This window comes from Triplophysa dalaica, chromosome 2 (assembly GCF_015846415.1).
Source record: "Triplophysa dalaica isolate WHDGS20190420 chromosome 2, ASM1584641v1, whole genome shotgun sequence".
Taxonomy (NCBI): Eukaryota; Metazoa; Chordata; class Actinopteri; order Cypriniformes; family Nemacheilidae; genus Triplophysa; species Triplophysa dalaica.
In genome coordinates, this window is record NC_079543.1 from 9941581 (window position 1) to 9954961 (window position 13381).

General features: G+C 39.2%; 1 protein-coding gene across 5 annotated transcripts in view; it reads left to right on the plus strand.

Annotated features, from left to right (window-relative positions):
• Window positions 1–10530, plus strand: part of rgs12b (regulator of G protein signaling 12b) — a 47487-nt gene extending 36957 nt beyond the window's left edge. For 4 of the 5 annotated variants that reach the window (XM_056764641.1, XM_056764649.1, XM_056764632.1 and 1 more), the window contains 6 exons: window positions 777–903; window positions 1608–1704; window positions 1988–2055; window positions 2634–2730; window positions 2993–3550; window positions 10118–10530. In XM_056764641.1, the coding sequence (XP_056620619.1) occupies window positions 777–903; window positions 1608–1704; window positions 1988–2055; window positions 2634–2730; window positions 2993–3550; window positions 10118–10515 (1345 nt within the window). In that variant the 3' untranslated portion in view covers window positions 10516–10530. Of the gene's footprint in view, window positions 1–776; window positions 904–1607; window positions 1705–1987; window positions 2056–2633; window positions 2731–2992; window positions 3551–10117 lie in introns of those variants that run through there. The other variant, XM_056764666.1, reaches the window with a different exon arrangement.
• The last annotated feature ends 2851 nt before the right edge of the window (window positions 10531–13381 follow it).

Consider the following 13381-nt stretch of genomic DNA (forward strand, 5'->3'; position numbering starts at 1 on the left):
TTACCCTGTTGTTCTGAACATGTTGTGCTGAACATAGTGACTCAAACATCTTTTTCATACAATGCAAGTGAATAGAGACTGAGGTCACTTAAATTCAGCCTAACATCTCCTTTTTGTGTTCAATGGAAAATAGAAGGTGGGCAATTCCAGCGTTATGGACGTGACATTTTTTATTATGGACGTGACATAAAAATGCTCATAGAGAATGAATTTGTCACGGACATATTGAACCATCTGTTTATATTTGACTAAAGCCTTGTTGATAGAGACTAAACATTGAAAAATGTCCGTCTATGAAATAAAATTATATTTAAAAATGGGAAATAAACATGCAATGTGACAAAAAAAGGATGCGGTCTTTGGAAGTCAATAAACTTTGTAGGATTTCTGTAAAATAAAATGCACAAACCTGAAGCAATAATATACCCAATGAATGGAGGAGGGATGCCTCTTTATAAAACATAAAATAATTATGAGGAAATTGTAGCGTTATGGATGTGACACTCCTGGAAATGGCACTTATAAGACTATGAAAAATCATGCACTAAATAAAACGAATGCCTTACAAATTCGAAGAGAGATCCCCCATGATTATTTGAGCCACCAAAGGTTAAAATCTGTGATGTTACCATAGTAAAAACCGCTGGTAAAAAAAAAATTGGGAAGGTTGACATTTTCACGGAACTGCCCAGGTCATTCATGTTTGAAACAACATGAGCATGAGTAAATAGAACAGAAATATCTCTTTAACCTCTCTCATTCTGTCTCTGTCATAGATTGGATCTAGTGCCCATAAATCGTTCCGTGGGGCTGAAGGCGAAACCAACTAAGCCGGTTACAGAAGTGCTGAGGCCAGTGGTGGCCAAATATGGCCTGAATTTAGGAGAGCTGGTGGCCAGGATAGTGAGTCAATCTGTTTATAGTTTTGTCTCTTAGATTTGTTCTTCCCTGTTAAAGTTAGAAAATGCCCAAACAATATTAATATTTTTGAGAAACTGTTCTTTTTTAACATTTTACTCAATCATCGGTTAACGTCATTTTTACCAATATACTGTACACATGGCTGCTGTCCTTTCCTAAACCTTGTATCTCCATATTTAATGTTTTTGCCATAAAACAATATTATTAGTCACCCTTTATGAAGGTCAGGTTTTGCAAATATCTAACCGATAAAAAGTATAAAAAAAGAGCTTGTTAACCTTGACAAAACAGAATGTAATCATTTAAAAAGTACAGTGTTTCTTCCATTTCCTGAAAAACAGTAAATTTGGACATACAAGGTTTCAGAAGGATAGCGAGGCTTAAAAGTTTTATAGAGATTTTATCCAATTTAAATATGATTTTAATCTGCATCGAAGACCAAGAACATGCTGACGATGTGTTTTTTGGTAAGGAATCATGTTACAGAGTGCATGAAGAACGCTTCCATCATCTTGCCTGTTAAACTGGTTTTGTAGCATAAATCATAAAATATAGGATGGATTATAATGTTTATAATGTAATACGGATCAAATTGAACCACAGAAGATAAATCTGCAATCTCAAATGTCATTAGACTTTTCTTGTTTTGTTGGGATGTTAAAATTGTTGTTGTTTTGTGTCGAAAGAGCGGAGAGAAAGAACCCCTTGATCTTGGGCTTCCTATATCTAATCTGGATGGACTGAGGGTGGTTCTGGAAGCAGCTGACCACATTCCTGGAAAAGGCAAGATGCAAACACACACACAATGACATCAGATTTGATTCGACAACTACAACCACTTTAAAGCGGTAGCACAGTATTTCTAAGTTTGAGGCTTTTAGATCGTTTTTCCCCCTTTAGGCCTTTTTTGTTATTAATAGATGACATTACAATAAGTCTCCTATGTCTGCGTTATTAGAAGTTTTTAACTGACAATAGAGAAGTTTATGAAATAGTTCATACAAATTCTGTCTTTACTCACCCCTTCTAAATCTCTTAAGTATGATCTTTCTCCCCTTTTAAACAGATAAACAAAAGCTGGTCTCATCTAAAAGTCACGGCCCACCTTTGTCTGCACGAAGCCAGTCTGCCACAGTAAGACCGAGATCGTAAACCTCCCTCGCCTTCTCCATCTTTGTATTTTTGGCCTGTGAATGGGGGTCTATGCATGGCTAACTCCCCTATTCTATATTCTGGTCTGACGGCTTTATGTGTGCATTTTCTGGGCCTGTGAATGACCTAACCCGTTTCTTGAATCACAAAAAGCCGCCTCTTACCACTTTGTTTCCTTCAACACACCACACTGTTGTGAGAGTATAGCACACCCCATCTGCCAGAAGCTGCTTGATTCAAGGGTTCCTCCCTTTCTTCTTTATAGTTACTGATAGCTGTGTTGATCGACATGGTGCAAACACAGAGCGAGGGTGTTCACCGATGTTTGGGTGTGGTGTTGTGGTGGCATGCTGTGCTGGTGGTGGTGTTTCTTCAGTGAGTGTGCTGTGCTGTATAGGATTGTAGTCCAGTATCTTTAGTGATAGCGACTGAAGGCCCATCCACTGCCTCTTTAAGCCTTGTGTAGTTCTAGACCTACGCCCCCAAAGAAAAGCCTAGTAGAAGAGGCTTCTATCATCCACGCACCCTTAATGTGCCCCATTCTCATTGTCGCTACCCAGGGGGAGGACAATCCGGCAGGAAAGGCTTCGTCTGTGAAAACCAGGGCCCAGGTGGAAAAACGAAAACAGAAAAAGCTTAATATAGATGAAGCTGAAGGTAAAAATCTACTCCCCTTTCACTTTCTTTAATAAGCTCTCGTTCGTAGCGCTGAAGTTGTTCTTGGCTTTATGATACCCTAACTCTATAGCAACACTGGCCGACATAGCTAATGCTAACACAAGCACACTTAAAACTGACAGTTCTATTGCCGACGTCTTGCGCAAATGCTTTCCATCTCATGCTTGCTGCGATTTGTTAATTGTTGTTTTTCACTTTTCGATGAACAATCGGTGTTAAATTGTGTGTATTGTCCAACCAGAATTCTTCGAGCTCATATCCAAAGCACAGAGCAACAGAGCTGACGACCAGCGGGGTTTGCTGAACAAATCCGACCTTGTCCTTCCGGACTTCCTGCGCCTTGACCCGGAAGCGGATGGACACAACGTCAATTTCAGCTCCACCCCCGTATCCTACACGACCCGGCCCAGATCCACGGAGAACGGCGCCGCCCTCAGTGCCAGCCACCAATCGCAAAGCTTGGATTCAGCAGTCGAGAGGAAAGCGCCTAGACGAGCCCTAATGCCTCCCAATAAAAACGCTGCCACTCAAAATCAATCACCGTTCAGTTCGTCACTATCTCCGATTCCGCACGTGCTAAAAGGGGGCTCATCCGGGATCACAGACTGGAGGAGCGAAGGAGGGGTCCAGGCCCTAGAGGATGAAGAGAGCGGCACGGACCTCACATTTGTCGCCGAAGGCGACATCACAAGCCCTAACAGCTCGCTTCTTCCTCAGTCTCATATGCTTCTCCCTACATCCCCAGACCGACGGCACCTCTTGAGGGAGGGCACGTACCAGGACAGCCGGGCTCGATCAGGTATCTCTCCAGTGTGAACAAACTACACTAGCATGTGTGATCCTCATCTCTCTCTGGTCCCTCCTGAAGATGTGTGTGGTTTTTTTGAGTGCTGTGGATTTGCTGTGCTCCTCATCGTAAGCCAAACCCTGGCATTACGATCACCTTCCTAAGTACATTCAAAACCCTTTAAGCACTTTAACGAACTATTGAAAAGAGACTTTTACATATAATGCATTCGACATTTTCTTCCCTGAAAGTATTTTTTTCGAAATACTAGCCAGACATGATCTTGACAATCATTTCCTTCCACTTCTGTTTATCCTCTGAGAGAAACGATAGAATTGTTATAGCCAGTCTGAGGTAACTAGCGAAATGAACCAACCTCACTGCATATCTCTGTCCTCTGGCGGACCACATGACGGCGCTTACAGGAGCCACAACTGACTGAACTAGATGTGTTAACTCTGCTTTGACACTTAATATAAACTACATACCAGACAGAGTGTTTGATGTGGCAAACACCCTCATTCAGACATATTTAATGATGTTTCATGATGTGAATACACAAGAATAAACACAAGCACAGGTTTCAGGTTAAGTACGACAGATGTCTCGTCTTACCTCTCCGTGGTGACTAGTAGCGTGCCTTCCATAAACCTTTCCATCAAACATGAATAGATAGTTCTTAATGTTGACAAAGAGTCACCTTAACTCCTCACGACCTCACATTTCTATTTCTCAATATTAAATTCTGACCTCAGAGCTTTTTTATTTCAACATATCCTTTCAAAAATGCAATTCAACAATGTGTAACTAGGCAAATTACCTGCGACATGACAGCAGTTCTGTGTTTTTATGCTTTGATATCATATGTTACGTATGTAATGTGTAATATAATCCCGGAAAGGTATAATTTATCCCAGTTGAAACACCCTTGTATCTTCCTTTAAGTGACAAAGTACTAAATGTGTATATAGTTTGTTTTAAAGTTCTGTGGTGTATTGCCGTGTCGAGGTTGCCAGCATTGTTGAATTGCTCTCCGTTCTGTTTCTTCTGAAATCATTTTCAGTTTTCTGTAGCAGTCTTATGTAGACGACCAATATCTCTGCCCTGGTTGATGTTTCTGCAAACTTGTAAATATAGATTAATAAATGTTAGGGGTGAGATCTCTCTCACCTCCTCTTTTTGCCTCATATTGATTTCTGTCATATGGCTATTGTCAATTTTTAGGGCTGCACGATATTGGAGAAAAGTGCAATATGGGATCACTTGCTAAATATAGTGTCAAACCTCACAATAATGCTTGAAGTTTGTAGAAGCTAGTAAACAATAAAAGAATATTTTTTTCTGTTATGTGCTTTAACCTTCAATTTTGACTATACATACCTTTTTGGAGTATACAATTATTTAGTTAATGCATACAGTTGCAAAATGCATATCACAATATGCACATTTGCCCTATTTTGATATTTCCGTTTATCTGCAGCCCTAATTTCTACTGTCTTCTAGGTCCAATGCATACTCTACAAAAGGTATGTGAACGCAGACGTTTCTAGCTCCGCAAGCTTTGTTTCACATGTCAATAAGTTCCAAAATCTGCTGATCATTGCACAAAAAAAAATGTTAAGGTAACTTTTTGGTAACTAACTAGCGTAACAGTAATGCAAGTAGGAATGTTGCATTTGTGTCTGCATTTCCATATTTGAGTATGAGTATTGCTTGTGGCATTAGGGTTTTCACAGTGTCACACAAACACACTTAAAGAACACGATTGACATGACTAGTAGAACTTTATTAGTTGTTTGTGCCTATAGCAAACCACACCTCAAGAACGTTGAGAAAACTTATCGGGGCTTAGCCAAGATCAAGGAAAGGTTTGAGAGATCCTTTTGAAACTCCATAGAAGGATGACTTGCGTCACACCAAATAATGACCAAGTGTTTAGTATTGTCTAAGTAAAAACAGCACCATGTCCCCATGAGTTCAAGGAAGAGAACTACGTTAATCGTTTCTTTTCCTGTCAGCAAAAGGTCTGGACACCGCGTTGATATAAAGCATGCCGATCATATGATTAAACGATCTTCTCTCAGAAGAGTCCTTCTCATCTCCCTAACCCCGCCTCCCCCAGCGCCTGTTTTGTGCCATTTCAGGGATGCCGTTCTCAGTGCATTAGCTATGCACAGAAGCCTAGTTAAAGTGAATGGCTGGTTAGGCAGGCTTTGTGCTGTTGGATGGCAGTATTGGGCTCAGACAAAACCAGCCTCTGTTTTCTCCAGCTCTCGCTCTCTCATCCTCCACCAGAGGAAGTGTCCTAATTCTGTATTGTCTCCTTTGGTACCCATTCAATGTTCTAAAGTAGGCAAAGCCTCCATATACGGGAAATCTTCATGCTGTGTCTTAATTTGACCGGGATGCCAGATTCCTGCATAATTCCTACTTCTGACACTTTGTGATTCGATAATGTTACATTTGATCACATGCACAATATTTTCGATCGAATTCGTCCTCTTCTTATTTTTTTATTGGGTTCATTGCTGTAAACAAGGCTTGTTTGTTCTGCTGTACTGGGCTATGGGAATTGCTAAAGAAGTGGAGGCATTCGTGCTGGGTTTGTAAGGCAAACTTTCAACTCAGGACTTGAATAGAGTGATGTAATGCCCTGACAGACATAGACATGTTCTGAGTGACGGGATGCTTTAATGGTGCCTATTATGTTTTGTATGAGCAAATCTGCATTTTGCTAAAGATATATTCTTAGGTCCTGATGACTCATGTCATGTATGGCCAGACAGCATGAATATAAAAGGGAGTTAAGGCTCATAAAAGAGATTGGAATTGCATGATTTGCGCCATATAAAGAACCTTTTGGGGTTCAAAGCTGTTTATGAGGAAAACACGTGCGTTTACATGCACAGACTTACTCCGATTAATAAGCTGATAACAAGTAGCTCATTTAAATGCGTAAAACGGTTTCCTTTTATCAGGGAAAGCTCATAAACGGCGTAAGCAAAACCTGCTTGGCAGATGTAGTTTTGTGTCGAATATTCTAATGTCGCGATGCATGTAAACGCCTTTACTGGTTTTCTCTCAGTTTTGTTTTTGTGCACATGTCTGACAGCGCAATAGTAAGTCATAAATAGTAAAATAGCACATAAAAGTCATGCAGTTGATGTAGAAACGTCAAAATGAAGAACTGTCGTTATTGTTGTATATGCAGGTACTGCGGACATTAGAATAAAAATAAAAATACAGCTTCTGGCCGTTTTCCAGTGAATTTGTAACAGACTTTCTATTGTGACGTCACTGCACGCAAGTCTCAAACCTCCATATAAACAAGGTTTTATGCGTAGACGGTTTATTACTATGCATGTAAACACGAGAAAACAGGTTTCTTTTTAAGCTGATTTTTGATAGGTTTCCATTTATTTTGTGCATGTACGTTAAACACAAGAGTTTCAGAATATTTAGTGTGGTGTTATTTCAACAATGCCATAGATTTAGAGCAGTACAATAAACTTAGGAAAGTTCTCGGTTTTGGAACATTTGGGAGAGACATATTAATAAAACAATTTCAGATAAAGGCCAGAAAGCCTGTTTCATGATAAAATGGTTCACGGTTTAGCAATCGGAAGGAACATTAGCTGCTCTTCCTTGGCCAAAAATACCATCTGGACGCTGATCTTCATGCAAACACAGTCTTAAAGGACCCAATAAATCCACAGGTCACATTCGAGTGTTTGTGGTAAGACTTTTGCACCCGACAAGTTCTGAACATCTGTCTAAACTTAAAGCACAGGAAGACCGTGTTTTTTCCCATGGACAGCAGGAAAGACAAACTCATCAGAGTCACTGTTGACGCAAATCCCAACTGCGATTGTTGTATGGTAATAGTTACCATCACAGTTTGCTAATGATGTGCAATTCGCTTACAATATGTGGTAGGTGAGAAAGCTGGTGATGTGTGTTCCTTTGACAAATACAGTCTAGGCAATTTTTTTGGACATTGAACAGCAACAGCAAAAGTTTAAAGGGCAAGTCCAAGTTTGACTTGCATTAAAAGATGGTGACTCATCTAGTGGACGTGGCACAGATACGCTTACCATCAGTAAATTAAAGAACCTGTGGAGGCAGCTTTCCTGCTATTTAGATTAAGAATTCAAATGTTATAAAGTGCACTTTACTGACGACCAGTTTTGGTTATAATGTGTATGTTTCCAGAGGTAAGCATGTATCTATTCTGTAATCTAAACGTCAGGGAGTCCCTATTTCACGAATGTTTGACATTGCATTAAAAACGTTGCATTTGTTCAGATGACTGGTTTTAAGTAGTGCCACAAGGGGGCAGTGTGTCTATAAATCTAATCACAACACAGAGGCAACATTTACGAATGTGCGCAACCTAAGTCACAGTTTCTTCACCATCCAAATTTTCTTGGCACAATTGCACCCCACATATATATATATATATATATATATATATATATTAAGATGTAGCAGTGTATGAAGAGCATACATGAATGTGATAGCAAGAGAGAGCAATGAATACAAATGAGCAACTTGAGTGGGTGGTTTGTACAGTATGTTAATGAGTGTGTGTTTAGTCTGAAGGAGTCTTCTTGGTGGGCATTAACATCTTAAAATCATGCTATCAAGTAGATTTCACCGTGTGCTTTACCTTTCTCAAGTACATCTCAATTGCGCTTTAACACATGTCGCTAAGCAACTGATCAGTGTGTTTTGTGGGAATGTGTGTATCAAAACAGAATCCACCCGAGACCTAAACCCACCATAAGACCAGTCAACTCATTCCTAAACCTCTTTTAATTGTAAAACTTAAACTCTTTTAATTTAAAACTTTACTCTTTGTAAAGTTTTTCTTATGCTGCAGTCAAAAAGAAACAGATATGACAGCTAACAGCAGTCTCATAAAGGCTATCAGCTATAATGACTTTCATAAACATGATGTTATTATCTCTTACATCTCAGGCGATGTACAATTGTTTGAACATAATGACACACAGAATAACTTTTGAGCTCTTTCATGTGGATAAATTTAAAAAATATTTTATTCAATATATGATTTTTTTATATTTTGGAATTTAGGCAGAAGTGTTCGCTATTAAATGGCTACTTTATAAAACGGATGTTAAAAGTCAGGACCCACCCAACTAACAGTGCTGACCCCTATTCTAAGTTCTCTTAGTGAGACCCTGGGGTAAACTGCAGCCCATCCTGGCCGGCCAACCGTTTAACCAACCCAACCACCAGAGCACTATAGATTATATCTAAACACATCTGTCATCGTGTTATCTATTCACATCGTGTTATCTTTGACAATGACTCATCAACAAAACATTCAACGATGAATCCACTGCTCTGTAATAAAGAACTGTTTTGGAAAAAAATGAATTGCTTATGACGTCATAATATTGAAGTCATAATTAGAAATTGTAGTATTCCTGGCTACTTATAGCGTATATTACTATGGTTCTACATAGCACTAAAAGTGGTTGTTTGCTCGTAATCATAGGGAACCACTTTCAGTACTGTATAGCACCATATCTTGGTGCTTCAGTGGTTCTTCAGAGGTTCTTTGGGGTGACCGAGGTGCTGTTTAGCACCGTTTCCATATAAAGAATTTCTTAAGCCCCTGTATGGTTCTTCAGCGGTTCTATGTCTCAGTCATCCCAAAGAAGCACCAAAATATGGTTCTATATAGCACTAAAAGTGGTTCCTCTATGATTACGAGCCAATAACCACTTTTAGTGCTAGTGTATTCAAACTAAAAAATTACAAAATTATACTACAATTTATTTATAATGGCTTCTTTGCCACTGTAGCCCACACCCTGGGAATATGTATTCTGTATATCTGTAAAACTGTTTTTTTACAGTCTGCAGTAATTGTCATTTATGTAGGAGTAAAGGCAGGTATGATTTATTCCTAAATTTGTTTAGACAGGAATGTATACAAAACAGCTCCTACCCTTATAAATGACACAATTGCAGCGTTAACCTTGTGTGGATGTGTTTGAGCATAAAAGATGGATGATGCTGGATTCAGTCTTACTTTCAAGAAATGATGTCTGTTGCGAAAAAGAACAATCGATCAAGTGTGAACCATCTGGAGGAAAAATGTCCATTCTTCATACAGTGGGTTCCAAAAGTCTGACATCACACGTAAAAGCTTAAAACAAACAATATCAAGAAATTCTCAAATTGTTTACATATAATAAAAAATTTAATAATGAAAAGAAAGAAAATGTCTTAGGTTAGCATCTCAGCATTTTTAAATTGTTCATTTTCCCCCTTTGTGAAGACTTTAATAGTTTTATTCTTAAATGTTTACAAGATATTTGATACTCAGTTTTCGTGAGAAACACTCAAAAGCTTGTTTAACCGACTTTTTGCAATTAATTCATAAAACTGAATATCAAGATTAATTCTCAAATCAAAATCTTTGAAGGGTGTGAAACAAAGATTTATGTACAAAATATCTCATTTATTTTCCTATAATAACAACAACTGTGCTCTACAAACTAACAGTGTACATTTCTGCTCATCTTCCCCTCTAACTACCCATTAGTGAAAACTGAAAGACGTCAGAGAGAAAGGACCAGCGTTTCCAAATACTCCCACAAGAGGGCACCCTCCGCTCCACCTCCAGCTCCTCGACCTCCCCCACAGAGGGTCAGAGGCAAGCGCTCTCCTCTCCCCATGCGAGGTGCTCTTGATGTTGACGGGATCCAATGCGACGACCTCGGTGGTCGGCATGGAGACAGCGGAGGTCTGGACAGTGTGGCTGGGGATCTGAAAACCTGCAAGGGAAGAATGAGAACAGGAGTTTATCAGACCTCAGACCAAGCGGAGCAGCCGCATGTGAAGAAACCTATCGATCCAAGAGTAAGAAGAGCAAATAAATCGTCGGTTAAAGCTTCAAACAAGAAGAATAGTCAGGTCAAGAATAATGCCACTTTTGTCTGATCTGAAAATAAACAGCTTAGCTTGCGCCAGATAGCAATTGACACTTGACCATTTGGTGGTTTTAATTTAGTTTAGCCCGATACAGAATCTTAATCTGATTTTCTAATATTAACATGTTATTGAGTGGTGCAGGGAAGGCGTATTTTTGTAGGCCGACCCTGAAGTTAGCGCCACATGGGTTACTTCAACCAAAAGCATTGTTCCCATAGACTTTTGGAAGACTGCAAAAAATAAAATCTGTTATTAACTCATGTTCATGAGGTTCACATTTTGTCTTTCAAGATAATCTTTACAGACTAACACAATCTTTGCTATTTTTGAAGCCTAAATACAATCGGCAGAAGTAAAAATCTAACAGAAGGCTACAGACGACACTGCGGATGGTATCAACGTTACCCCCACAAAGCCTCCGACAACATTTTCAAACTTAATTAAAAACGTCTTTCCCTGGTAAGTAATTTCTCAATGATTCCCTACCCACGTTATTAGAGATTTGTGTCCATGTATGTAGTTGCTTTTAGCAATTTATTAGCAACCGGTAGTTTCAAGAGCAGTTTATAACTGGGGTTTTATGTCGTAGATTAAAACGTGAAAATATTTAGAGGTTTTGTTAACCACATATTTGATATCAGGCGTTTTACCAAAATCCATTTAAAAGAAACATAGATTTTGGGGCGATGGAACCGCAAGTGCTAAAATGCTAACTTGAGATTTGCAGACAAAAAACATCATCTCTGAGGTACTCTATACAGACCTTGCAGTACATTTTATTTTCTGAGAGTGTAGCCATTCAAGTTTGCTTTATTATATTCTCCTTTATGGTGGGATGTTTTATCGTCCATTGATTCAGAAATGTTGTAGAAATGTGACCTGAGAGGAGGTTGAGCTGTCTGGGATTATGATTTGAGAACTTTGTCCATTTTACTAATAGGCACATCAATGTCAAGTCTAATGTGTAACAGTTCTCATAATATGTGAAATAGAGCTCAGCAAAACCATTTTTTTTTTTTTAATAAATGTTCAAAACCAGGTGTCATACTTCAGTTGTGCTAATATGTGTCCGTCTTGACATTCCGCCCTCGCTCTACTACCCGTGGAGTCCTCCGAGCTGTTATCTCATTGGACAAGGTTACACTGTCTTCCGTCTCATTCGCATGCTGAATTTTAATGGTTACCGTTCAACGTCGGACACGTCTCATTGACCCGAGTATGTGAAGGCATTGCTCTCTGCCAAGACATATATCAGGGATAATTAATGGCGCAGGGAGGAAAGAGAAAAGGGAAAGAGACGTGCGAGTGGAAATAATCGATACAAAAAATGCTGCGGGTCTTCTAGGGACGTGCTGAATTTCTCTCTCAACTGTCTTCAATAAATGTAATGAATTTTTGATCCTTGGTCGGTGATTTGATTCTCTGAGCGTTGATATCATTAGCTTTGAGTATGATGAGAAATTACTCTCATTACTAAAACTTGGAATGAATAAACATGGCTACTGCTGAGTAGCACAACAACTTTTATTGGCATTGGTTTTCTTCTGAACACGGTTCCCTCAAGCAAAACCCAATGAAACCCAAGTTGCCCCAGGTGGGCCAAGCATTACTTCTGTCCCAATACATTCCCTTCCAGGACTTGTTTGGCATTTGGTGAGTCTTCTAAATGTTCATTTCTTACTAAATCAATGTAATAAACAAAAACTGTGAATCTCACTTGTAGATCACACACAGCAGTACCCTACGGGTTTTGGCAGGATCGAAGCAACTGGCTTCATTGCTTCATTTTCCATCAAAGCAGATCAGACTCTTCATCAACTACTATAGTCTTCTGATCTACTTATGGGCTTTGGTTATTTCACAGATATAGAACCTTCACTCCCTCTAACCAGCAATCTGCTGCTTGTCCTTTGGAGCGCACCCAAAGTGCTCCAGTTCGATTGGTCTTTATCCTCTGGAATTCCTCTCATGTTACGCCTCTGCCGAGTTCCTGCACGCTTGCCAGTGCAGTTCAAGATGCTGTTTCGGCCTTACACTGCTGCCGGTGGCCTGGTGCCCACCGCATTCAATTCTTAATCAAACCTACATCCCAGGCCAGTCATTACTGTCAGGCAGTTCTTCTCGCCCAACTCCCTTATCTCTCCATAAAAGTTATCGCTTGTCTAAATCCAAATATTTTCCCATTATTCGGTGGTGGAATCATTTCAAAATATGTCAAAACAGATGATTTCTCAAAGCAACACAAAAACAAAAGTCACATACTCCTGCACTCTCCCTAACATAAGTCACTACATAAAACACAAGGGGTTTTTTGTTTCAGTTTTGTGCTCTTGGTCTTGACATGTCATGATTTTTCTGAAGTCATTCTGTAGCTATGTATTTTAAAAAATCTAAAAAGCTATTGTATTTTGTAAACAGTCTAGACCACACTGATAATACTATTCTTTGAGGTTATGTGGTAGAATGTATGTAGGTTTTTTTGTGTTTTTATGAGTGGCATTTGACCATGAGTGGCTTTGAGAACCATTCACGTTTAGTATCCCATAAAAAACTAAAAGCAGAAGAGCGAGAAAACATCCTAGAAAGGAATATCTCAATTAGAGCTTCAGAAGAGATTAATGTCCACGTTTACATGAGCAACAATAATGCGTTTATTTCCTTTAGTCAGAGTAAGGACATCATCACAGTAACATGTTTACATGACATGAGAACACCTCTTTACTCCCGTTTACATGTAAGTTTTATTAGTCTGGTTATTTGATACAGAGCACAATCGATGCTATGGGATACAGTATAGGAGTTACTGGCTATCGTTAAATTCAGGTGAATCACACAAATGCAAAACACCTTTATCTGGACGTCTTTTGTGGTTATT